This window comes from Labrus mixtus, chromosome 3 (assembly GCF_963584025.1).
Source record: "Labrus mixtus chromosome 3, fLabMix1.1, whole genome shotgun sequence".
Classification (NCBI taxonomy): domain Eukaryota; kingdom Metazoa; phylum Chordata; class Actinopteri; order Labriformes; family Labridae; genus Labrus; species Labrus mixtus.
The window spans coordinates 3342524-3369877 of NC_083614.1; the positions used below are offsets into that span (position 1 = coordinate 3342524).

Below are 27354 nucleotides of genomic sequence, written 5' to 3' on the forward strand. Positions count from 1 at the left end.
GTCATATTGATGAATCTTGGTAATCTTGATTAAGCTTGTCTCATAATCAGAAATAAACTCCTCAGGAGCTTTAAGTATGCAGCTATTCCTCTTGCTCCCGAACATTCAGCAAGGTGATCTGGCACTACTACCACCGACACCCCTGACAACCAGCCACCACCATCGGACTGTGTCGTCCCCACAACAACCTCCTGACACCAAGTGACCGCCATCGGACGGTGTCATCCCCACAACCACCTCCTGACACCCAGCGACCGCCATCGGACTGTGGCGTCCCCACAACCACCTCCTGACACCCAGCGACCGCCATCGGACTGTGGCGTCCCCACAACCACCTCCTGACACCCAGCGACCGCCATCGGACTGTGGCGTCCCCACAACCACCTCCTGACTCCCAGCGACCGCCATCGGACTGTGTCGTCCCCACAACAACCTCATGACATCCAGCGACCGCCATCGGACTGTGTCGTCCCCACAACCACCTCCTGACACCCAGCGACCGCCATCGGACTGTGGCGTCCCCACAACCACCTCCTGACACACAGCGACCGCCATCGGACTGTGTCGTCCCCACAACCACCTCCTGACACCCAGCAACCGCCATCGGACGGTGGCGTCCCCACAAGTAGTGAAAATAATGCGCTATGAAGGAACGATTAATAATGGTAAATGGACTTCAGCTTGTATATTCATTTTCTAGTCTTCTGACTACTCAAAGCTCTTTTACACCGCAGGTCACACCTTCACATTCACACGTTAATGGTAGAGGCTGCTGTGTAAAGAGTCCATCAGTATGAACTCATCCATTCATACACATTCACACACTGATGGTAGAGGCTGCTGAGTAAAGAGTCCATCAGTATTAACTCATCCATTCATACACATTCACATGCCGTCAACAAAGCAGCGGGAGCAACTTTTGGTTAAGTGTCTTACCCAGGGTCCCATTGGACATGTGGCTGCAGGAGCTGGGGATCAAACCTCCGACCTTCCAGCTGAGAGACAACAGCCTCTACCACTGAGCCACAGCCGCCCCTGTTCCACTGTCTACATGCATGGGCAGGCTCCACCTGAATAATCCGGGGGCAGTATCATGCCAAAAGAGGATAACCGTCCACAAAACTGACTCTTGTTTGTATTTCATTCAGGTGGACACAGCTAACCCACGTAAACATGTTAGTGTTAAAACATTATATCTGTTCTCCCTGTGAACAGCTGGAGGAGTTTCTGAACAGTAGATATCAGGGTGTGACCTCTGTATGTGTCTAATGTTAGACTTTCTGTTCCGCGAGCACTGAAGTGAGACAGAGTGTGAAATTATTCCAATCACACCCAGATTAAAGTCAGTTAGGGGTGTCCCCCGGCTCACTGCGTGGCAGAGTCACACGTGCACCACCTGCTCTTAGACTCAGTTTGTAAAACTTCCTGACAGTTTGCTCATTTCCTCATTTGTTATCTAAAATGCGAGAGGTCTCCCTCACTGACAGAATGACGTTATAAGACATCTACAGGAGACTCAATGTCTTAGAAAGCCTCCGATTCTTCATGTTTTGGTGAAACACTGAGCTCATGTTTTTGTGCACTCATAAATGAGAGAGAGAGAGAGAGAGAGGGGGAGAGAGAGATGCTTATTTTGGCTGGGTGCAAAATGAAATGATAAATATTATTGAGTGGTTGTTGTGCTGTTTTAAACTCTGTCACAGCTGTCATACACGATGTCATGTAACTGTCTTCTGAGTTTCTACATTATCACAATCGGTCCCCTGTCTGATCCCCTCGCTGCTATTGATAAAAACACATTAGCGACAAAAGACGTTGAAACCAAACTCTACAGGACTTCAAAATCACCCCTCAAGTACAGAGGCAAAGTCCTGAAGGCAGGCGGCCCGGGTTCAAATCTGGCCTGTGGCTCCTTTTCCTACATGTCATTTCCTGCGTTCTTTTGTCTCTCCCTGATTTCTGACTCTAACCACAGTCATTTATCATTACATATTTACCTCTTTATACTGAACATAAAGATCTCATTCTTTGTCTTTAAATGCTGACATCAATGTCATTAAAGCATCACGTGGTTACATGCGCAGATTTCTCATGGTGTGTGTGATCAGAGCAAGTTGAGCAGCTGAGTCTTGACATGATAATTTAACAGTTCATGAAAAAAAAATCATCATGACAGAACTGAAAGGAAGTGGTGAAAATGAATTGTGGAACAAATCGAGATAAAGTATTGGAGGACAATTAAGAATACAACTTTATATCTAAATATCTTCAGACAGGGGATGATGTTTGTATGCAAAGACTCCTGCACATCAGCTGCAAACACCGTGTGTGTGTGTGTGTGTGTGTGTGTGTGTGTGTGTGTGTGTGTGTGTGTGTGTGTGTGTGTGTGTGTGTGTGTGTGTGTGTGTGTGCGTGTGTGTGTGTGTGTGTGTGTGCGTATGTGTGTGTGTGGGATATGTTTGTGGCTGAAGTTTGTCACACCTCACTTACAGACGGCTCTGTGCTGTGACGTCAGCTCTGCCTGGACACACTGCTCCTCCTGACATGTTTCAGACTCATCAGACTCATTATGACGGATCTTAAGAGGACTAGAGCTTCAGTGCCTCATCGGACTTACAATGTCGGATGTTAAGTAGGGTAGGCTAGAGCTCCAGTGGCTTTATCAGACTCATAATGTCGGATCTTAAGAGGACTAGAGCTCCATCAGGCTCAGACATGCTTCATGACGGCTGCGATGTGTAGGTTTGTTTTTCCTCTTTGTATTACTTCCATTCATTTGCACGCAACCGCAGTTCAGCGTTTTAATCTTTAATGTGACTGTTTTTGAGTGTACACACGAGTCCATATTTATAAAGCCAGTTTAATTAAATGGGTCAGCGCCAGCAAAGCACGCAGGACGGGAAGTATCCCACAGAAGGATTTCCCAGAAATCAAACTGCAACCGAATCATTTAACTTCATTTAACCATCGCTGACTCCAGAAAACAAACCGAGATGACTTTCTTCGTTTGAGAACTTGTCCTTGTTTTCAGGTGAAGTTCAGCAGGTCTTACTGCGATGTAAGAGACATGGACCTGTAAGAAGAGACCGTTACCGATGACTTATGGCGACCATGTCCCGAACATGGACCCTCCTCACTGCTGTGCTGGCAGTGCAGCTGTGCACAGGTGAGCTTAGACCATTGGGTGTCCGACATTTCAGCTGTGCGCTGGACAAGCATGAATATCTTTGTTCTAGTATTCGGAGATGTGAATGAAAATCCCCCTCAGGGAAAAAACCTTCTGATGGCGTCTCCAGATTCTTGTATCTCATTTGTGGACTAGTTATTCCAACTGTAGTGTTTGTGGCGTGTCATCCATGTTTATTGTACATTTCCAAGTTAGTTTTTGTGTGCAGACCCTAATGACATCTCTGACTGAATAGGACACCAGTGATGAGTTGTGTTTGCACTACAGTAGAGTGAGTAAAGTGTTTGTATTTTGAACTCTCAGGTCAGAAAGCCTGCTCCATCTGGTCCAGCGCTGGCTCTGTGGTGCAGCGAGGCTCCTCGTTTACTGTGTATTGCACCTTTAAGTGCAATAGTGAAGGATTCACTCTCAGTAATCATGTGCCAACACAGCTGGAGTCCAAAACCCTTAACTCAACTACAATATACCATAAGGTGGTGAACATCACCAAGAACCGAACGTTCAGCTGCCTGGACTCCTGTCCTCTCGCTAACGAGCCGTGTGGGATGGACATCAAGGCTGGACGTGAGTATGAGATCAAGGAGGAGGGACGTAACTCTTTCTGAGGCATGAATCCAACATATAAAAGTGTGTTTATACAGCTTTACATCATGTCCCATATGGTCTAGCGGTTAGGATTCCTGGTTTTCAAGTATCAAGACCTAATCTGGAAGTTGGTCTAGTAGCTGGAGAGGTGACAGATCACTTCCTGAGCACTGCCGAGGTGCCCTTGAGCAAGGCACTGATCCCCCCCAACATCAGCTCAGTCACTCACTCTGACATCTCTCCATGTTCATAGGATCCTGTTTGTGCATGTGTGTACATTTCAGCCTATGTGTGTGTTGCATGACTTACAGAGTGTAAAAACTGAAATCAATCAATAAAAAGTAAATCTTAATCTTAATGTCCCATGGCTGTCCATTAAATGAAATGGCTGTCTAAGTCGTAAAGTAAGACTACATGTTACCAGAATGTATGTTTTCCTTGTTCCTCAGAATATCACATACATCTACCCTGCAGTCTTCATAGCACGGCTGCAACAGCTCAAGCTAAAAGAGCTGTTGTTAAAATAGCCGCAGCTTGTTCTGCTTTCTCTTTCTCTGGGTAATCTCGTTCCAGTCCGAGTGTGTCAAACATCTCTGCTGTTAGTCGCCTGCTCTAACCACAGAGCTTCGGCCGACTGAGAAGTCAAAGCAAAGAGGGTTTTTGACACGTACATAGTGCCCATTTCCTTCCATGGAACATACTGTACATGCACACAGAAAATTCACACATGATGCTCATGCATTATGTTAATGATAACATAAGGACATAGATTAGATGCATGCATTGGGTTGCCTTTAAAACCATTTTTTTTAACTAGGAAGCAATTGTGATAATATTACATTTTTGGACATCCCCTTGTTGGAATGCTAACTCGTGTAAAGACAGAATTACTGCAGTTTCAAATGTTTAAAAAAAGGCCTTACACATGATGTTAAACGTTCCTTCCACACTCACAAACCAACTCACAGAAATCAACAAAATATACTCCACAATTCTCACCTCCATTTTGATGCCGGTGAGTCGATGCCACAGCTGAACCAGGCAGGTAAACGAGGAGGAGAGAGGAACTTAGCACAACAATTTGAATATCATTTACAAACAGTCTGTATTTGGCGATCATCATGTTAGCACCCATACAAAGACAAAAACAAACAAATACCACCAAAAGTCGTCACCATGTGTACAACCTATCCCACCAGTTTTATTTGACATCATTTTGTTATTATACTGTCCCCATGTTTTTCTTTGTCCTGTTTGTTTCTGATTCATTCATTTTATTTACTGACCCTTTTCCTTTTGTTTTGTTTGTTTTTATCTCAATCTGCTTGCAAAACTATATCGTACCACAGTTCCCCTCTTTGTTTGTATCTCTTTTTTGTTATTGTGTGAGTGTGTATATGCACGATTTGGTGAATAAAAGTTTTTAAAAACTTGCATCTTGTTTGTTTGTCAGTCCTACCAGAGCGCCCCAAAAACATCTCCTGCAAACACAATGTCAGAAATGATGAAGGCGGAGTGGTGACCTGCACTTGGAATGCGGGACGAGACACTTATCTGAAGAATGCTTCAGTGCTGTGGTGAGCTTAAAGATGAAGTGTCCACACACATCTGTACTGACATACCGCTGCTGCTGACATCTGGTTGTCAAACGAACCTTGTCTTTTTGTTTCAGGGTGACAACGGTATCTGGAAACCACACAGCTGAACCAGAGCCGCACAACGGCCCCAGCAGAGGAAGTGATTTACCCTCTGCTAGTTTCACTGTGTCCAGCTCCGCCCGGCTGATCTCTGTGTGGGTTCATGTAGAGAATAATCTGAGCAGTGCTACGTCCCTCCCCGTTAACTTCACCCTCAGGGACATCGGTAAGACAGCGGCTCATGACCAGTCTGTCCATGATGTCCCACCAGTTTGCGAAGATGAAATGTTAATGTTTCACGAGTTTTTGTTTGCTGTAGTTATAAGTGGTGCTTTAAACCAGTTTTGCTTTGAACTTCTTTATGAAGTATGACAGGTCAACGTCCCTCTCCTCGCCCCTTTGCACAAAGTAACCACTGACTTGTGATGTAGTGGAATCCATCTTTTCAATCGCTGCTCAAAAACTTCAACTTTCACATCATTTCTCACCTGTCCTTACCTGTGTGTGTGTGTGTGTGTGTGTGTGTGTGTGTGTTTGACTGTTCTGGGCAGCGATGCCATCCACTCCTGATCTTGGCCAACCCGAGTGTTCTTCCCGAAGGTGCGTCATCAAAGTGGAGCAGCCTGTGAAGACTCGTTATGTGGAGATCCAATACGGAGCAGAGGCACAAACGTGGACTTCTTCTCAAGAAGTAAGGAGTCTAAACGCTTCAGTTTGATTCAGATGTTTTAACAGGAAACTTCACTGAATGACCTGCTGACTCAAAGACAGATTGGTGTTAAACTCTTAAACTCAACCCTGCTCAGACTGCCGTATGAAGCTGCAATGTTTACCCCCCTCCCCCTGAATGTTGCTGAAGTGACCCCCCCTCTGTCCCGTCTTCAGAGGTCGTTACAGAGGAGAGGCGGGATCAGCTGAGCCAGCGGGGGAGCACAGCGCTGTGTGTGTGTGTGTGTGTGTGCATGTCTGACTGTGTGTGTATGTGTGTGGAGCTCCTGCTGTGCCGTGCTTCTGCAACGTGGTGAATCCACAGACTGTGACGTCAAAATTACGGGTGTTGCAGAATCAATATGAACGTCCGAAGACGTGATGGCGGCTGAGCTTAGTTCTTAGCAGTCTGAAAAGGGGCAAATGTTGCACAAGTCTTACAAATCACCTTTTACGTCCTGTCAGCTGTTGTTACCGACACGTTAGGATTGCACTCGAGTGAGTTTAAACATTTAAGAACGATAATAATAAATTGTATCAATGTTCTGATTCACAGTTTGTGCAGACGGGTCAAGCACAGGTTCAGACCATCTCCTCTCTGGAGCCCTTCAGGCTGTACCATTTCAGAGCCAGATCCAGGTTTAGCACTGGGATGTGGAGTCCCTGGAGCGGGAACACCTCGGGCAGGACTCAAGAGGAAGGTGAGTACACAGATGTCTAATTCATACTATTCATAAAGGACAGGTTAAACGCACAGTATGTCAAATCCGCCACCAGGGGGCTCTCAAGCATAACATTAACAAAAGATGACGTTGAAGCTAGCGGGGAATCATGGGAGTTCTCTTTGCTACTCCCTCCCCCCTCCGTAGTCAAGCCGACCGGGTGAAACCGACCTGAGGAAGAGAATATATTTACCGGCGATGTTTCCGAGTATAACTCATTTTCATCTCAGCAGCTCAAACAGCAACAGCACGACAGCTTTCAGCAGCAGCTCACGCTTCCTTATGCAGCGGTCTTTGAAGTAACATCTGTGTTTCCACGGCAACGATAAACATGTCGTGTCTGTCATGGCGGCTGCCGCAAAGACACGTCCCATTACAGCTCTAAAATGACGGATTTCTCTGGTTTTGATAACTGTTGGAAATATTTGAGGTAATGCAAGAACGCCACAAAAATATATATATAAAACATGGGTTTAGTCCATTTTTAATTAATTTAGATATTAGACTGTAAACATTGTTGTACAATTCTACATGCTATACCTGTGAGGGAGAAAGTGGTCTTCTTAAGCAGATCATGAAAACACGTTGCGTAAAGTCTAATCAGCAGCTCCTGTTGTTGGAGTATTCTGTCTGCAGACACTCGGAGCTGAGTGTGTTCTCTGTCTGTTGCTGTGGCACTTTATCTCTGTCAGAGATCAGATGATGCAGTTACCTTCCCTTTCATTTGGATTTTTATGCAGTTATCAGCTCACCACTGACCACGAGCAGGATCGAGTATGTGTATTTGAGAGAAAACCATGAATCAGTGATGAGACAAACAGTTACCAATAGTCAAAGATAGAGAGACAACAGGAGCGCTTCTGGTATCCCTCAAGCCGCCGTTGCTCATGGATAAGAAAACTTAACCGTAATAATAAGATATTGAATTTAAAGAGCGCCTTTCAAGGTGTCCCAAGGATGCTTTGCATGATGATAAAGGATGGGAGAGCGATGGAGAGGCAGAGTGAAGGGAGGTTGTCGACTGTGGAGAACAAGGAGTCCACAGATGGATCATTGTGAATGTCTGAGGGGAGGGTGCTCTTGGGGGGGGGGGGGGTTTGTGATGCTGAAGGCCCTGTCTCAGTTGGACAAAAGGCCACTGTCTGAGGACTGGAGAGGTTTCAGGACGTGGTGTGTGGGTGTAGGAGGTCGGAGAGGCACTGAGGGGCGAGGAGGGGGGGAGGGATTTATAAGTGAGGAGGAGTATTTTAGTATTTCTGGATCTAATCAGTGGAGGAGGAAAACTTAAGACCAAAGAACGTTGGTCTAAATGATCCAGGTCCAGGTTCTCAGGACGGTTTGAAAGATGTAAAGAAATTTGACATAGAAACATTTAAAATACACCGTACACCGCGTATTGGCTTCTACAGGGTGTAGAGACATTGAGTGCGTGTGAAGAAAAGTGATGTGGTGAAGAAGACAGTGAAGCATCATGGGAAATATCGCTGCATATGATCAGAGCTGATGGTGCGAAGATAGGAAGCTCTCAGTACAGACATGTTGACAGATCAGCAGCTATATATATATATATAGAACCGCTATATGAGGAGACGTTTCTGTTAAACGGGCATCTTCACTCTTACCGTATTTAAGTGTTAGCATTGAACCGACGCGTTCACTTCCGTTGAAGTTTTTTATTGGATTCACACGTTTTGGTCTCCAAGCTACCGATGAGAGTCCGAGCTTGTCATCCAATAAAGCAGAGGCCGCAGGTTTCATCCAAGGCGGTGAAAAGTGTACAACTTAAATGGATATGAAACGTTCCTGAGGAAGCTGATCTGCCTCTTTAAATCAGGAGCTGCTTTAACAGTGAAGAGACGTGAAGCTGAAACAACAACAGCTTCATCTCTGTTGAAAACTGTGCACCGCCTGCTGCGTAAATACAATACAATATTTGTTGTAACAGCTTTGCACAGTTGGTACACAGGTATACACATATGATATCATAGCACGAGAAGAAACAGCCAAAGGAGTCAGCAAGAAGTTTCCTTGCTCTGAGGGAAAAGCAGTAATAAAATCCCAACTTCACCTTAAGTTTAGAGGCCACATTGGCAATATGGGATTTAAAAGACAGATCACACTCAAGAATAAATCCCAAGTACTTGGAGCTTTTGACAAGCTTGATTACATTTCCTTGAGAAGTTAAAATCAATGGGACATTTGTTGTTTCTCCACTTAAATGTGAAAACAACATGAGCTTTGTTTTATCAGTGTTTATGACCAACCTTAGTTCCCTCAAACGAGACTGGACAACATTGAAAGCTGACTGCAGAAACTCAAAAGCTTGTGCAACAGATGCTGAGCAACAATAGATGAAAGTGTCATCAGCATAAAAGTGATACATGGCATTTGACAAATTTTCACACATTGTTATTGATATAAATGGAAAATGAAATAGGTCCTAGTATCGAACCTTGGGTCACCCCTTTTGCGATTTCTAAAAAGGAATAGGTGGATCCTGCCATTTGCACGCATTGCGTTCCGTTTGACAGATAGTTGCCAAACCAAGAGGCTGCTTGCTTTGATAAACCAACTTGATGGAGGATTTTGATCAATAATCCCTGATCAACTGTATCAAAAGCCTTTGATAAATCAATAAAGAGAGCGACACAAACCTTTTTATAATCAATTGTTTCAATAATGTCAGTTAAAACCTTAAGAGCAGCTGTAACAGTGCTATGTTTTTTTCTAAAACCTGACTGATACTTAGATAACACATTATTGACATCCAAAAAATCCTTCAGTTGTTCACTAATGATTTTTTCAAATACTTTAGCCAAAATGCAAAGTTTAGAAATTGGTCTGTAATTGTTTACTTGTGAGGGTTCACCCCCTTTTAACAGGGGAAGAACAAATGCTGATTTCCAGACCTTTGGGATTTCATTGCTGATCAGACTCAAGTAAAAAATATATGAAAGAGGCTCAGCAATAAAATCAGCAGCCAATTTAAACGGTTGAACAGCTCAAGTTTATCAGGACCTGCTGATTTCCTGGAATCCAGTTTCTGTAATGCTCTCTGCACCTCAGTGGCAGACACTGGCATAAATTGAAAAGGATGAACAGTAAGTTGACTATCAACGTGGTTTTGTTTTTGTTTCAGCTCCCTCCAGAGCGTTGGATGTGTGGTCCACTGACGGCCCGTCTGATGTCTGGTCCCTGAGGTTATACTGGAAGGTACGTTTGAAAGAGTCTCTCAGCCTGAGGGCTTGTTACAAATCTAAACCGTGAACGATGGTGACGGATAACACAGGTGTGCAGTCTCCATGGTTTCTCTCTTACGCACTCGGAGTGCGTGTGTGTGTGTGTGTGTGTGTGTGTGTGTGTGTGTGTGTGTGGGCGTGCAGTGTGGTAACCATAGTTACATGTCTCTCTTCCTGCTTCATCAACGAGTTCTGCACACAAAGTAAAGGTCAACCCTTGACCACTTCTGAGGTGTGACAGCACACACAAACAAAACATACACACACCACACAATCACACATCCCCTCCCTTTACCACACACACACACACACACACACTCATTTAATGTCACATAAAGTGAGACGGTGAGAGATAAGTGAAACCTGACTGCAGACACAACAGTTTCAGTTTACAAGAAAAGAGGAGCTGAGCAGAAACAGTGATGATGTCTTACACGCTGGTGCACGTTGGTGGGTTGGTGTAAAGAAAGTTAATACCAAAGTTCTGTCATTCAACGAGAGCAAATGTTTGGTTTAAACTCAAGGAGTGAACACTTAACTTTCTCTGATTTGCAGGAGCTGAATGTTTCTATCGCTAGAGGGAAAATCATTCAGTACCGCATCAGCGTCTACGGCCCAGGATCCCAAACTCCCTCGTTCACCACAAATGTCAGTGCAGATACCAGAAACTGTACGGTCTCGTTTTGTGCCGCCTGTGAAGTGAAAGTGTGGGCCTACAACTCCATAGGACCCTCTCCACCTGCGAGAGTTACAAGCATGCACACACGAGGTAATGAAGGAATGCTTTAAATATGTCTGCAGTCTTTCATTCAGGAGCAGCGGTCCTGATACTGAAGATGGTGTTTATGTTCTCTTCAAGTAGAATCAAAGTCTCATTTCAAGTGTTCTCACTTTCCTGCTCTCGTTTTTACAGCCAAGCCCACTCAGGATGTGCACGTCACCGCAGACAACCAGAGTGTCGCCATCTCCTGGGGAAACCCAGAAGCTGCACCTGTACCTGCAGAGTATGTGGTGGAGTGGTACCCTGAGGGCTACAAGCAGGAGGAGCTCCAATGGGTCCGACTGGGGAGGAACGACAACCACTTTGTTATAACCGGTGGGACATATCCTCTTCTCTCTTCTCCATATTTATTTTTAAATTTGACATACTTTATTAATTCTGGTTTACTGAGAGACATGCTTCTCACACACATAGACCTGAATCACACACATGCACAAACAGGACCTGTGGACATGCATTAGTGGAGAGATGTCAGAGTGAGGGTTTGGTGCCTTGCTCAAGAGCGCCTCGGCAGCACTCAGAAAGTGCCCGGCACCTCTCCTGCATCGGGACTTGAACAGGCAACCCGCCTCAGATGTGATTATATTCAACACTGCTGTATTACACTTTTCGCGTTGTCACAGTGGTTAGCTCTGTTTCCTCACAGTGAGGAGGTTCCTGGTTTGAATCCCCTTCTGTCAGGAGCCTCTCTGTGAGGAGGTTCCTGGTTTGAATCCCCTTCTGTCAGGAGTCTCTCTGTGAGGAGGTTCCTGGTTTGAATCCCCGTCTGACAGGAGCCTCTCTGTGTGGAGTCTACATGTTCTCTTCATGTGTGGGTTCTCTCCTGGTACTCCATCTTCCTCCCACAGTCCAAACACATGCTCGTTAGATTAACTGGAGACTCTAAATTGTCTAAATTGTCTGTAGGTGTGAATGTGAGTGTGTCTGGTTGTCTGTCTCTAAATGTCATTTGGATTGGCTGGTGAACAGTCCAGGGTGTAACCCCGCCTCTCAGCCCAATGACAGCTGGGATTGGCTCCAGCCTCACCACGACCCCGTACGGAAAAAAGCGGTGTAGAAAATGGATGGCTGCATGGACAGGTGTATCACACTTTCTTTCTTTGTGCAGGTATGAAGCCAGCCAAGTGCTACGAGGGAGCAGTGTATACTTTCTATGACAGCTCCATGGATCGAACCAGATTTAGAGCCGTTCTCTTGGAATCAGGTAAGATCTAAGAAGAGCTGAACATAAATGTTTAAATCAATGTGACATTTTCAAGCTCGTACACTTAACAAATAAGAAGAAGACTGCCTTAGTAACAGGAGTGTGAAATCATTGAAATCTCTTTCACTCAAACGCTTTGTTTGCAGTTCCAGCAGCTGGCCCGTCTGTCCAAGAGAAGGTGGATGGAAACAAAGTGAGGGTGACCTGGGCAGAGATTCCCATGGGTCAGCGTGGCGGCTGTATCACTGACTACACCGTCTATTTAGAGGACAGCAGCGAATATCTGCAGTGCTGTAAGAACAACTCTCTGAGGTTTTCTGTTGAAGCATCAGAGAGGACACACACCATCTACGACCTGTCTCCTGGTGTCTACAGCCTGTTGGTGACAGCTTCCACTGCTGAAGGGGAAGGCCCTGCAGGTCAAAAGGTCAAGTTCTTCATTACACGTAAGCAGCTTTTCATGTTTCTTTAAAGGTCCACTCAGTGAGATGTGTAGAGAGTGAAATGATAAAGGTATCTTACTATATGATCAGACATTAAGGAAACATGCTATGTTGAAGAGCTGTCTTCTCTGACAACAATGCAGCAGCCAGTATGTCCTCCTTCTAACTTTAGATTCTGCTCCTGAATGCTCTGGATTTGTTTGGACCAGAGAAGGTAGGCGCTTTTAAGGCTATATATTGGAGATGCTTTTGAAAAATGGAGAGAGGTTAGAACACAGAAAGGTTTACAGACCCATGCAGAGCTGGATAAACACTGAAGCTTCAGAGTCCACCACATGGTGACCTGTGTGAGCATCCACTCTAGAGAGGGGGGGAGGGGGGAAGACAGCTCTCTACAATGTTTAGAATTTAGACTGCAGTACCCATTTTAAACACTAGGTGTGAAGAGTTACAGATTGTCCCTTTGCATAATTACAGTTGACCATTTAGGGGTGGATGTGGCTCAGTGGTAGAAGGTCAGAGTTTCAGCTCCTTCAGTCCACATGTCGAAGTGTCCTTGGGCAAGGCACTGAACCCCTAATTGCTCCCAGGCAGCATAGCCAGCTAGTCAGATATTCTGAATGTTTTCAACAGGCTGATGGTGGTTTTCTTCAAGTGTTAATGTAGTATATTTTTAAGTTAGTACTTTCACTTGTAAATTAAAACTTTGCATGAAAGAGTCCAAGCAAAAATGTGTGCACACAGTCTGACCAGCATATAGAATATGCAATAATGCAAAAAAAATGTTAGAAAAGAGTTTTCATGCAATCTTTTAAGAACTTAAAAGTGTGATTTTGCACATCTAGTCCCTAAAGAATCAAGCAGATGTAGGCTATATGTTGCGAAACTCTGTTACTTACAAGTATAGATCATTGGTGGGGATAGAGAGGATAAAAAAAAAAAATTAAAATGCGTGTGTGTGCACACAGACTTCATGCCATCCTTGCATTAGTCAGTGCTCCAGGTGGGCCACACTAGTTAAAAAAGCCTGGACACACCCCTCGGCCCCTGGCTATGGGGTTAAAATCCAGAATACCTGAACTCTGCCTGATTGCAGAGCTGGATAAACACTGAAGCTTCAGTGTTCACCACATGGCAACCTGCGTGAGCATCGACTCTAGAGAGGAGGGCGTGGGGAGACAGCTCTCTAATATTTAGAATTTGGATGGTGGCAGGTCACACCTACACATTCACACACTGATGCTAGAGCTGCTATGTTAGGTGTCTTTCAGTATTCAGTGTCTTCATCCCTGCTCAAAACTACAAAACATTCAATCATTTTTAGGAATTTAACCCTTTAAATGCCAGAATCATGTAATCAAACTGGCACTTAAAGGGTTAAATTCCTGATAATTACTTAATATTTTATATTTTTGAGTAGATTTTTGCAAAAAAAATGAAAAAAATATCAATCTGTTCTATTTTTATAGCAGTTTTTGTAAATTGGACATTTTCGCCCTCCAATGTCCAAACAGGGAACTTCATTTTAAATCTGATGCTACACAAAAACTAACAATGCATCAAAGTCAATATTTTGGATAATCTTTGACATATCCAAGACTGATTTTAAAAAAAATCCCCCAGCCACCAAATATTTGTTTTATGGAAAATAACTATTTTTTGTGTTTTTTTCCTTAAATAACAACAGTGACATCAAGTAATCAAACTGGCATTTAAAGGGTTAAATTCCTAAAAATGATTGAATGTTTGGTAGTTTTGAGCAGGTCTGGAGTTGTTTAAGAGATTTATGCAGAAAAAAGTAGAAAAAAAATCAGTTTTTTGGAAGTGGACATTTTTGTCCTTAGTGACTTAAGAGGGTAGTAAATTAAACTGATGCCTGAGGGTTAAGATTCCATCACTCCTCAGATTTCTGCATGTGAAATAAAACTGTGAGGAGTGATGAGGTCAGAGCCTAGACGGCAAACACAAACTATGTTCTGCTGCTGCAAAACACAAGCATGAGTTGTCTGACTGAAGTGATGTGGTTGATGCAACAGGGCTGATCATGGTCCATTGCAGGAGATGTAACACCTCAGCAGGCCCCTGCTTATTGTGTGTAGTCTGTATCACTAATATAAACCACTTCAACATTCCTCAGACGAGCGTTAAGTTGATCTTGTAATCTAACATCACTCTAACTGTTCCAGAGGAGTCCCAACTCCCCCTGCTGCTCGTGTGTGTGGTCGTCGTCGCGTCCTGCCTGCTGTGTCTGTGGCATTGTTCAGCTGCAAGGCAGAGGTACGTCTTCATCTATCAATGCACAAAACTCAGGGGGGGGCTTAGTTAGAGTGTAGTCAAAGGGGTCCTTCTCAGGGGGGAATGAATGACGCCATTTTCTGCATCTTGAAACATTTATAATCAAAGGCATGAGGGGTGTTATGTCCCGGTCAGATCAATTCAGTCCTCACATCCCTAATTACTCAAATTATGGAATTTACTTCCATAACTTTACAAAAGTCTGACTACACTTCACACAGCGCTCGGCCTCATTAAACCAACTTCTGTTATTAGTTTTAATCATCATCATGTTGTTGTCTTCATTATGAGACTTCCCAGAGCCTCCCTGATGACATCATCACATCCTCCCTGAAATCAGCTTTCTAAAGTCCATAAGAAGACGTGCATTTAAAAAGTGAAAAATTACAGTTTGAGGCAGAAATTAATAACTTATAAGTATTTTAATTTTTCTGCCAGTTTATTATCCCCCCCAGTTTCAATTGGCATGATGCTACTGCTAATGCTACATGTACAAATCTTTTCCACATTCTCCCTTAGGTTCTGCAGGCTTTTCAAGTGTCTCACGCTGGAAGCTGTTCTCGATCCCGCCAACAGCAAATGGGCAAAAGAGTGTACTCAGAATAAGGTGATTATGAAAACATGAATACAAAATATATCCATCAGTCAATTATCTTTCCTGCTTTTCCTGTTCAGGGTCATGGGGGGGGCCATCCCAGCTGTCATTGGTTGAGAGGCGGGGTTACACTCTGGACTGTTGCCAGCCAATCACAGAGCTGACATAAAGAGACAGACAACAAGCCACACTCACATTCATACCGTGCAGTCTCTATATGTCAGTCCTTTGATTGACAGGGTTGACCCCGCCTCTTGCGACCCCGAATGGGAGGAGCTGTTTAGATTAGGTTTGGATGTAAATCACTGATTATAGTTAACTATATCTTTCTTCACAACAGGGCAAAATAAACCTCCAGCTGCCACAGAGTCCATGCAGTCTGACTGAAGAGGAAGAAGAGCCTATCCTGGTGGATGTCGAGGAGCTGCCCAATCAGAGCAAAGCAATCTGCACGCCTACCTGTGACTCCTCGCGGCGCTCTCCTGAAACGAGCCTGAGCCCCCCGATGGAGCGGACCACCCTGCATTACCCTCCTACCTCCTACATCAAGAGCTTCTCCCATGACTCAGCCGGCTCCGACCACACGGAGACCTCTCTGGACACACGCTCGACCGTGGACTACATCTCGTCGCACGTGCCAGGAGACGTGGACGAAGAGGACGAGGAAGACGAGTTTCCAGAAGTGGACGGCTTCTTCCCCAGTCACAACATTTTCATGGCATCGCTGGAGTTTGGAGGGAAGTTGACTCTGGATGCAGTCAAAATCAACTGCACGGACTTCTTTCAGAGCAGCTAGGGGGAACCTGAAACTTCTGCCACTTCTCTGGCGAAATGAGACCTAAAGAGAGCGCACACGATGAGACGATGACACAATGTGGCGACCCGATTCTTCCTTCTTCTCTCTCTTGGTTTCTTTTTGGATCACATGTCTCACTAACAAGCCCGTGAACTACCTCCTCGCTCTATGAAATTAATACTGGAACAAAAACTGTCTCAGGGCGCACTCACACTAGCAAAGTTGTCCCTAACCGTGCTTAACCCACGATTCCCCCCCCCCCCTCCATTCCCCCTCTGGTCTGCACACACACTGCTCCAGGACTAACCGGGCCTGAGCACTGTTACCTCTTATACATAACGTTGTAATACAACACAATACAACACATGCATGGCTTTACAAGATCATGAAAAATGAGAGAGAGAGAGAGAGAGAGAGAGGGAGAAAGAGAGAGAGAGAGGGAGAAAAAGAGAGAGAGAGAGGGAGAAAGAGAGAGAGTCATGTTAGTCAGATACAGAACACTCCGGGGTTTCTCCATAATGAATCCACGTTGTGTGCTCGTGTATGAACTGTACCTCTTTAGAGTGTGCCAGGGCCGAGGAAGTGTTCCGAGCTCGAGCACAGATCGAAGCACTCACACTGGTCAAACGAACTGGACTTGAGGAGTGACGTGTAGTGTGTAGTGTGTAGTGTGTAGTGTGTAGTGTGAGTGCGCCCTTATTGAGGTGTTATGAAGCAGTCATTTCAGACTGAGAAAGTCGTTTCATCTCCATGTCCTGCATTAGCATTGTTTCCTCATCTGGACGTCTGATACCAAAACAATAACCCGTTGACTTCTCTCAGGTGCTCACACAGAGGATGCATTGAGCCTCCACAGCCGATCACTTCACTCAGACTTTTATAGCTTCATGTAAAATGGCCTCCATAGTTCTGTGTGATCAAACACACACACACACACAGACCCACACAGACACACACAGACACACAAACACACACACACACACACACACACATTGCTGGGACTCTGACACTGATCCAGCCTTCACTGTTTTTTATTTGCTTCTGTGTTTTTCCTTTGGTTACAAGTCCAAATTAATTCCGTTCCCTTTCAAAGGATAAAATCCATTTTATTCTTTTGTAGCTTAGCATTGGTGCCTAGCATTGTTACTCATATTGGTTATAATGGTTTGTGGCTCTTTGAACTGCATCCCTTTCTCGTTCTTAGCTCACGTACAACTCGACAAAAGCATTGAGAACAACTTGTTCTCGTGCTGCTGGGTGATATAGATTCTTGAAGGCAAGTTTATCTATGAGGACCTTTCACACACCAGGCAATTCAAAGCGCATTTCAAACACTTTATATAATATTATTATGTGTGCATTTAAGAAAAACACCAACTCTACAGAATGCATGCAGCATTTACACAAACTGAACATGTGTGCATGATCAAATGTGCAGGTACAGGAAGTATAACTGATGCCCCATGTATAAGTGTAAAATCCTGCAGTTCCTGGAGTGTCCACTAGAGGCTGGCTGCAGAAGCACAGGAAGTCACATACACACCCATTCTAAGAAGTCTGTTTTTACAGCAGAGATTAACATGTTTACAGCCTGGTTCAAAAAACAAATAGGTGTGATTATCTCATGTCTCGATCGACACACACTGTACGGGGGGTGAATGTTTTGATGACTCATCAGTTTTGATTTGATGAAGAATAAGAGTTATTCACAATAAGGCGTGTAGCTGACCTGATTGACAGGTGGGCGTGGTGTAACGGTTTGTCAGGAGGTTTAAAACCCGCCTCAGCTCCAGCTCTCAGTCTGTCGTTAGGTTGACTGAAAGTTAGACTGAGACAGCATTTCCAGCATGGAGACCGCCATCGATGGGACTCCAGCGCCCCCTGCAGGAACAGATGGGTGACGCCACTCAGGCTTCAAACATTCATATTTACAGTCTGTGATCTACAGGTGATAATGATTGTTTTGCTGATTGCCAAACTTTAGAGAAGACTGCTTGAGATCGAAACATTGCCTTTAATAAAGTTGCTCTTTGGGAGATGAACAGTGTGCGGACCTTTCTCCTTTTTCTTCAGTTTATACCTTTTATTTTGTCCTGCACCTGTATGCAATTTGCCTTTTGTCTTTTTTCCCAGTCTATGAATCCAGACTAAAGCAGACAACTAAAGCTAAAAACATACACAAGGTTTTCTCTGTCTTTACATAACAATTGTTTGAATCTTGCGATGTTTTTGAGGTGATAGTTGGCAGAGTTTGTATTTGTTTTTAAAATTTAGATCAGAGTTCAAAAACAACCTCCAGGTTTCTCGCTTGATGTGAAATAGATTCTGAATGAGCGCTGACTCTTGATCGCTCCTGTCTGGGGACAAATTAAATAATTTCACTTAATTCTCTTTTCATGATGAGAAATGTTTGATCATGAAAACTGAGTTAAGAAAACGTACTCTCCTCTGAACACTATTAAACCGCTGCTTTAAATCTGAATGGTTTCTGACTTTCTTAGGGGCGGGAATAGAGGGGGGGGTCACTCATCATGTTGTGTCTCGGTGCCCTGAGACCAGAGACGTAACAAACCTCCAGCGTCATTCTATCTAACACGAGGTCATCGATCTTAACTTTGTCCTTGTTTTTAAAATAAAAAACTGAACAGGTTCAACCTGATCCGGGTGCAGACTTTGTTAACCCAGTGCTCTGAATGGGACCTCACATTACATCATGTCCACACAGGGGGGCGCTACAGCCAAAAAGAAACCAGAAAGTTCCTCAGCTGTTACTTAAATATATTTTATACCAAATATTCAGATATTAAAGAAAATATTTTCTGAGGACAGAATCCTTTATGTTGATCACCGTAGCAACAAGCATGACGTGCAAATCCAGAGTGCTGTTAGCCTAACGGTTGGTACAAGCGCCCCCATGTACAGAGGCTCAAGACTGGGTGGCCCCGGTTCGAATAATGCTCCTTATCATTCCCCGGTCTCTCTCTCCCCGGTTTCTGACTCCACTGTCCTGTCTCTAGAATGTAAAGAGAATGTAGCACAAAAATAAACCTTAGAAACACGGTGTCTTTCCGACCACAGTAACTTTCTCAGACTTCTAGGAACTGTTGGAACTCTCCCCCCTTTTTTATTGATTCTGGACCGAAGGGACTATGGACTATTTTTGTCCCGAGGACCCCATTTAGAGGGACCTTACGTACATACTCTCTCAACACAAGAGTGACTGAGTAATGTTAGTGCACTGTGATTGGTTCATATGTCAGTGTCTATTGATTGGTCGAATAAAAGAGCCAATCCATTCCCACCACCCACCAATTGTTTAATCCCACGTCTCGTGTCCAAAGTTTACTTCATTGAGTCATTAAAATTATTGCAGGAGTTTAAGATTTTACTTTAACGTTACTCCAGTTACATTTGAGCAAAAAGTTGATGTGCAATACGGGAATTATTAAAAAGTATGTTGACATTAAGAAACATATACTGCCCCCCATGTGATGAAAATTCTGATGTCAAGTCGGCAAGACAGGCACCTCGTTGTTTTCTGACTAGAGCAGGTGTTCATGTGCATTTTACAACTTGGAAACTTGTGTCCCAACAGCACTTGAATGCACCATTATTGTGAATAACACTTATCCTTCATCAAATCAAAACTGATGAGTCATCAAAACACCCCCCCCGTGCAGTGTGTGTCGATCGAGCTAATCACACCTATTTGTTTTTTGAACCAGGCTGTAAACATGTTAATCTCTGCTGTAAAAACAGACTTTTTAGAATGGGTGTGTATGTGACTTCCTGTGCTTCTGCAGCCAGCCTCTAGTGGACACTCTGGGAACTGCTGGACTTCACACTTCAGCTTCATTTTTCAACACCAGAGGTTGTTACTTGATTTGAATGTGGGATTATATCTACACTTTCAAACCTTCACATGTTCACCTTTATCATTTTCATCCGTATCTCTAGCAGCTCACTGACTTAAAATGAGCTACACGTGAAGTCTACTTTTAAATAGATGAAACGCATTTGTGTAACAGTGTAATCTTTGAAGGGACTGACTGTTTTTACCCCAGGGTTAACATCTGTGTTTATACTTACCCCTACACACGTCGTGTCAGATTGTGTTTGAATGTTTGCCCGCTTGCAGGCTGCGAATTAAGTGACAATACAAAAGAATTTATCGACCACCTTTATTTACCGACAGAGGTCTCTAATAGCAGGGCTGGAATTCACACATTAGTAGAGCACTCGAGTTGTTCCACACAATGAACAGCTGTATTTCTTTCAGAGCAATTATGCAGTGGTGCCACTGTGGGAGCTACAGGGCGAGTCAACAGTGGAGGAAAGTATGAGCACAGAACAGACTGCAGAAACAAACTGAAGCCGGGGCTTAAGTTTACATCTGGAGGCTCGAGTGGAGTGTAAACAGTCAGAGAAGGTCCGAGGGCGCCCCCCGGAGGACTGCGGTCGCATCACATCTCCGCTGTGGGAACTCATTTCCTCTCAGCATTGCTCAGAGTACAAAACAAAGGCGTTCGTTGAATTGCACTGAGCTAGTGATCGGAGATGAAAATGCACAGCGAGGAGACGGAGGATGTTGTGGAGCACCCCAAAGACAGGTTCATCAGGATACATGAAACATGTTGCAGCTTCACGTGAATCCACCATCAGAATCGGCTCCTGATCAATGCAAATTAAGGAGCAATCACGTACGAGTTCCTCCTGAAAATGACCTAATGTTCCTCCTCTAGAACATTTCAGTACAAAAGAACCACAACACAGATTCAGGTTCTATTCAATCAATGCGTTCAAATGTAGGCAGCATCCCTCGATCAAAGTGTCCTACCTGCACCATGTGAAATACAGTCTCTGAAGGAATTTAAGAAAATAGTTAAGATTTACAGGCTGAAGATCGTAGAAGAATAGACCTCCTGTATAAAATATAAAACAATACCCCAGTGCTAAAGCAAAAAAAAGAAAATCTGTAAATCTCAATGAGTGAAGCTGTAACATCTTCAGAAACACCTGGTGCTGCGGGGCTCGTTCAGCTTGGCCTGGTGCCTACAGTGCTCGTTTCTAAGCGAGAAAGCGGTGGCTCGCGGCGAGCTGAACACACTCGCCTGATGCTTACGTTTTCTAATGCATTTTTTTTTTCAAGCAGCAATTACAAAAATTTATCAATGGACAATGCATAACCTCTGAAAAAAATACTGTATGAAAACATCCCTGCTACTTTGTTTCCAAGTACAAAACCTCTACCAATAAGTTGCTCCGAAGCAGCAAGAAGTCCTTTTCTTTTTTTTTTTTTTTTTTTTTTAATTTCTGTTTTTTTTTTTTTTCCATCTTGTTGTTGTTTTTAAATCGGGTAAAACTCAGTCCTCACGTCGAGTGCCACAGTTAATGACAGTCTTCATCATTTCACTTTGCTGAAGGATCCAGGAACATGCAAGCCTCGTAGTGGAGGTGCTTAAGAGGCTCCTGTGGGCCTGAGGGACACCTGCCGGGCTTAGGCCAGGGCTGGGAAGGCCTCTGGGTCGTCCACGTTGGGCACGGACGCAGATGACTGCGGAGAAACAGCAAACATTCAGGAGTTAGACAATTCAACAGTAAATGGAAAATGCACTTGAGCTTGTATATGCTAGTCTTCTGACTTCTCAAAGGTCACACCTGCACATTCGCACACTGATGGTAGAGGCTGCTGAGTAAAGAGTCCATCAGTATTAACTCATCCATTCATACACATTCACACACTGATGGTAGAGGCTGCTGAGTAAAGAGTCCATCAGTATTAACTCATCCATTCATACACTGATGGTAGAGGCTGCTGTGTAAAGAGTCCATCAGTATTAACTCATCCATTCATACACATTCACACACTGATGGTAGAGGCTGCTGCAACTCTACCATGCAACGGATGAAAGTTTTAGGAAGGCGGTTCTGGAAAATTGCTTTTGAGTATCACTGGTAACTTCTGTAAATTTTATCTCAGTTATTACTGGATTTATTCAGTCAAATGGAATTTAACTTGAGTTTCATTGCATTACACTAGCAGTTTCCTATCACCAGCAGAGGGCGCTATATGGATTACAACAAACATCACTCGAGCTGCGTTTCGTTTGATCTGCTTTCTGTGCAGATACTCGTTAGCTGGTGACATGACAGACGGGCTAATATTCAGATATAATATTTACCCTTTCAGGCCTTGGTCCACGGGCCGGTCTGGCGGTCTCAACACCGGGGGGAGGGCCGCCACGACCACGACCGCCACGGCCACCACGAGGCCCACCGCGTCCACGGTGGCCGGGACGGCCAAGATCACCGAAGTTGATCTCCAGCTGGGACGTGATGTCGTTTGCTGGCTTCCTGAAGTGGTGCTCATCATCCACCTGAAGTCCAAAAACAGTTCAGTTTTAAAAAACGTGTTGGCGTTAGCAGCTCGGCGTTTATCGGGGACATTTTGAGCTCAGGTTTTTACCTTGGGCTCCTCGACCTCGGGTTCGATCACTTCGCCTTTCTTCTCCTGCTGTGGAATGTAGAAAAACATTAAAGTGAGAAACGTGTTTTACGAGTGTTTCAGAGAAACCGGATGCACAATCAAGCCGTACGCGTTCCGCCGCGTCTAGAACGGCATCGCCTTAATACACGAACAGAGGCGAGTAAAATATCAGGAGACTAAAGTTTTGGGAAACTGCCGCCATTTTCCCGGGAAACTTGTACACATGATCGGCACCAACACTCATCCGTAGGCTAGCCATTAAAAACTCACAATGAAGGCGTCGGCCTTGACAAAAAGGGGGCAGGGTTTATCCATTAGAGCATATAAAGAAAGTATCGTTAGAAACAAGAGACACTGAACGTCTACATCATTACTTTATGACTCATCGCCTGAGACTAAAACATGAAACTAAACTGAACGTGTTCACTGACCTCAGCGTTGGATTTGTGCAGCACAAATCCGTTGTTCCAATTGGCACCCTCGTTGGGCTTGCGGATGTTGAACTCCACCTTGGCCCGCTCCTTGTCCTGCATGGCCTTCCATTCGTCCAGAGTCATCTCCTTGGGGCCTTCCTCCTTGACTTCTTCAGCCTCATTCTCCCTTCAACACAAGAACACGCACATGTCCACACGGTTAACGGTCACACTCCAGTCGCACGCCATGTGTAATCTCCGCCCCCTCTCAGATTTGTTTTCTAACTTACTTGTTCTCAGAGTCGGCAGGCGGATGCTCCTCTCCCTCGGGGTTCTCTTCAGTGACGTTCGACTGGTCAAGCTCGCTGCAAAGACAAACGCCAAGGGTCAGATGGTCGCCTAAGACTCTAAATCAAGAACTTTAACCCTCAGGCATCAGTTTAATTTAACCCTTTGAATGCCAGTTTGATTACATGATTCTGGCATTTAAAGGGTTAAATTCCTAAAAATGATTGAATGTTTGGTAGTTTTGAGCAGGTCTGGAGTTGTTTAAGAGATGTATGCAAAAAAAGGTATAAAAAAATATCAACCTGTTCTATTTTTATATCAGTTTTTTGGAAGTGGACATTTTTGTGGCTTAAGAGGGTAGTAAACATGTTTCAGTGTTCTATTGATCTATTAAAAAAATAGAATGTGCATTCCAAAAAGAGTCAAGAGACTTTCTTACAAAAAATGGTGCACTAACAGACAAAATGATGTCCAGATGAAGAGGAAACATTTGACCAAATGGACAAAAATGTCCATAATGATCCAAGAGAGTTAAGGAAATATCTTTGCACCTGCTGTAGTTTGGAGCATGTGTACATCTCAAATATGAGACTTTATGATCATTTCGGCAGGACTCGTCCAGCAGCATAACACCAATTAACAAAGTCCCTGCCTCCATTTATTCTAAGTACCTCATATTCGACATTACATGTTTCAATCAGGGAGGTTTTTTGAGGATAGTTAGCCTGTTAGTTTTGTTACTTTAAGGAAAACTGATGAACAGAAGGCTGGGTTTATTTATTTGTTCATGCAAAGCTCCTGTCACGCTGCACACAGTTCACTTACTTCAGTTCATCCTTGACGGTGCCCCAGTTGTGAGATCCACTTCCGCCACGCTTCTCTTCACCTTTCAGACTACTGAAACAACATTTGCTTTAGCCAGGATCATGATGCATCATAGACGGCGTGATTATGCACAAGATCGTAGCCAACTTTTCTTTTTTTTTAACGTTTCAATGTAAGAGCTGAAAAAGTACTTACGATTTGTCACTTCCGCTGTGTCTGTCAAATTCACGCTTTCCTCTGGAATCAAAGCCGTCGCTGCGACCCATGCCGCGCCCTCTTCCACCACCGCGAGCTCCTCTTCCACCGCCGCGTCCTCTCATTGGCCGGTCACCAACGGGTCTGAACAGAAACAAGAGAACATGTTTTTTAAATTCCCATCACAGCACAGGTTGTTCTACAAATCAGTAACGTTCAGAAACTATGTGTAGAGGTTTGGTCTGAAGGTCTCCGAGGTCAGCAGCAGCGCTACGGTTAAACGCACACAGCTGTTAACTCCTCCCCCCGCTAAGACAGCGTGAATCTGTTGACAATCAGAGGGTGGAGAAGCCGGAAAAGACGCGGTGAGGAGCTAAACGGTAAAATTACCTGATTTTGTGTAACCTGTTAGTATGTTGAGTATGTGATAGTGTATTCAGCTGTTACCATGACAACTAAAGGTCGTGGCTACATAAAAGAGGCTCGCTTATTTCTTGCTCGTGGATATGGGTTTGTAAGGTTCTAAACTTCTGAAGCTAACTTGAAGGTTGATGAGGAAAGAGACGACTTTTTTGTGTCAGATGGATTTATTGATATGAAACCTGAGACATAACTCCGGTTAGACGACTTCCTGCAGCCGCTAAACATGAGATGACACCGCTAACGCTACATGCTAACATTACGTCTCAGTCTGTTTTGAATAATATCTGCAGGGATGTTCACTCTGCTTCTCGCTCACTCACTCACTCTCTCTCTTCTTCTCCTCCTCCTGTTAGCCTCAGTCGTCGTATCAAACAGAAACAGGCTAACTGTTAGCCTTCTAGCTGAAGGCTGCTGTGTTACCTAGCGCCGTAAAGAAGAACGCACTTCTCATGAGACGACCTCGACCTGCTGCCAGAGTTTCATTCTGCAGTAAGCAGGCTAACGGGGTGCACTATGGACACGACATTCCCCTGGGTTCACTCTGCTCATGTCGGGTGCTGTTAGTCTTTTTTATAAATTTTTGGCTTATTAGAGTTTTAACTTACTTCTCTACTGAGAACTCGCCGCCCTCAGGCTTGTCTCCACCCTCGCCAGCAGGCCGCTCGAAGCGTCGTGGGGGCCGCCTCTCTGCAGGCCGCCTGTCTGTGGGGGGGCGCCCCTCTCCCTGGCCGCCCTGTGGTCTGGAGCCATCACCCTCCGGCTTGCGGCCCATTCTCCTCATACCGGCACCTAGGACAGACAACAAGAGGAGGATTAGAGGACAGAAAGCACCGATGGATCCACCGCTGAGACAAAAGAAAAGGAGGCGATTGTTAGGTTTAAATTGCGCAAACACTCATGCAATTATTATCCTGAATTGAAGAAACAGGGCGCACTCTTTTAATACTGTACTTGTACTGCCTGCGAGTGTATGGTGTAAACGTTAGTCCACAAGTGGGTGATGTTACTTTTCAGACGGGGTCATGACTTTGGAGCGAGATCACACACGTCTTGTTTTGATTACCAGCTTTATTTACACAGTCATCGTGTTTGGATATCAAGTCAACATAGCGTATAACTCCGGGTGCACGTGGTTGACTGTCACGGCCCCAGTGTGACACTACAAGTCCCACCCATGGCCCAAATCACCAGCTACCAAAATAGACACCCTCCACTACACAGCAGCAGCTGGGGTGCTGCCACAGCCGCTGCACCTGTCTCATCTTCTCCCAGGCCAACAGATCTGAGTACACTGGGCAGATCATGACTAACTGTCTGCCTTGAGGCAGGATTTCACTCGAGTTGTTTCATGAGTCAGGCTTCAACAAAAACCTGCAGAAACACAAAAACAGTTATAAACACGCAGATTTAATGCCTTTAGAGCACTCTCCCCGCAATAAGTGTATGCATATTATAGAAGAAGCCCTGCATGGCTGTGACCCGGCATGGCTGAAATGTGAAAGTAAACGAGGCAGTCCGACCACATGCATTGTGCGCCAATGGGAAGTGGCAGGGAAGGGGCTGAGCTTTAGCACGCCCCGCACGACAACCACGAGGTTGATCACCATTATAGAAACGCTGCAGCTACTGTTTATCTTGTCCACGACCACGTTAACACGTCAGTTAATACTTTAACAAGGTGCACGACACAAAATCAACATTTTACATGTCTAATCTGACTTTAATCCATTACATGATGAAAAGCCAGTAACGTTTAAAAAAAAAGCACACACGGTGGATGAATGTGGTGAAAGACAGCAGAGAGTCAGTGTGAACACATTCTAACATGTGAAGGCCAGTCTCCATGCTCAGCTCGGCTCTCGGGTTCTGCCTGTTCAACAAGGCCGAGGAGGGAGACGAGCCAAAACAAGTCGACCTGCAAACTAGTCCTGGATGAAGCCGCGGGAGAGCCGTAACTTCCCTTTAGAAAACCACGTGTTGTATAATTGGGGTTGCTGTAACACCTGACAGCCGACACAGATTCACACCGAGCCATGCGGACCTCACGCCATCGAGGCTTATTACGCGATGCTAACTAGTAAGCAAGCACATTAGCCTGTTAGCTTAAATCTTCTCCTTTGAGCGGGCCCTGAGACATAAAAAGCAGAAACAGGTCTCACCATCTTTTTTCAGGGGGACGGGGGCCTGGCTCTCCTCCTTCTTATCGGCCAGGGGGACCTTTCTGTCTTTCTGGGACTCCTTTTTGGGCTGCTTGGCAGCCTGTGCTGCAGTCTTGGCGGCACCAGGAACAGGAGCCTCCTTCTTCTTCACCTCTGCTTGCTTCAGCAGCTCAAACGGATCCGACTCGTCGTCAAATAGTTGGTCGAACCGATTGGCTATGGCACAGCCAAAACCTTCTTGCATTTGTCCGGGCATGATGGCGCCCCTTCAGCAGGATTTTCCTCCGATTCTACGAGGCTTGGTGCGAACACTTCGCTAGATGAAGCCACAAGATGGCTGGGAAAAGGACCTTCTTCTCTTCCGGCGCGGTA

At 44.7% G+C, this 27354-nt stretch overlaps 2 protein-coding genes across 5 annotated transcripts; one reads left to right on the forward strand and one right to left on the reverse strand.

The window, feature by feature from the left end:
• Window positions 1-2156: 2156 nt before the first annotated feature.
• Window positions 2157-18234, forward strand: il12rb2 (interleukin 12 receptor, beta 2a). The gene is made up of 14 exons (XM_061034941.1): window positions 2157-3166; window positions 3491-3751; window positions 5226-5349; window positions 5445-5635; window positions 5961-6100; window positions 6674-6818; window positions 9979-10052; window positions 10634-10847; window positions 10992-11174; window positions 11968-12063; window positions 12210-12509; window positions 14693-14783; window positions 15321-15408; window positions 15737-18234. The coding sequence occupies exons 1-14, from the start codon at window positions 3112-3114 to the stop codon at window positions 16190-16192; spliced, it is 2418 nt and encodes an 805-aa protein (XP_060890924.1). The 5' UTR covers window positions 2157-3111; the 3' UTR covers window positions 16193-18234.
• Window positions 18235-20358: 2124 nt separating this feature from the next.
• On the reverse strand, window positions 20359-27349 carry serbp1a (SERPINE1 mRNA binding protein 1a). 4 transcript variants are annotated; one of them, XM_061034912.1, is made up of 9 exons: window positions 26983-27349; window positions 25429-25612; window positions 24401-24544; window positions 24206-24274; window positions 23383-23457; window positions 23111-23282; window positions 22659-22706; window positions 22375-22569; window positions 20359-21746 (listed from the first exon to the last, which is right to left on the reverse strand). In XM_061034912.1, exons 1-9 carry the CDS (start codon window positions 27236-27238, stop codon window positions 21690-21692), a joined length of 1200 nt encoding a protein of 399 aa, XP_060890895.1. In that variant the 5' UTR covers window positions 27239-27349; the 3' UTR covers window positions 20359-21689. The 4 variants fall into 4 exon arrangements, with proteins under 4 accessions (XP_060890895.1, XP_060890893.1, XP_060890896.1 ...); XM_061034910.1 differs by having other exon boundaries at window positions 24206-24277; window positions 26983-27348; XM_061034913.1 differs by having other exon boundaries at window positions 23111-23279; window positions 26983-27347.
• Window positions 27350-27354: the final 5 nt, after the last annotated feature.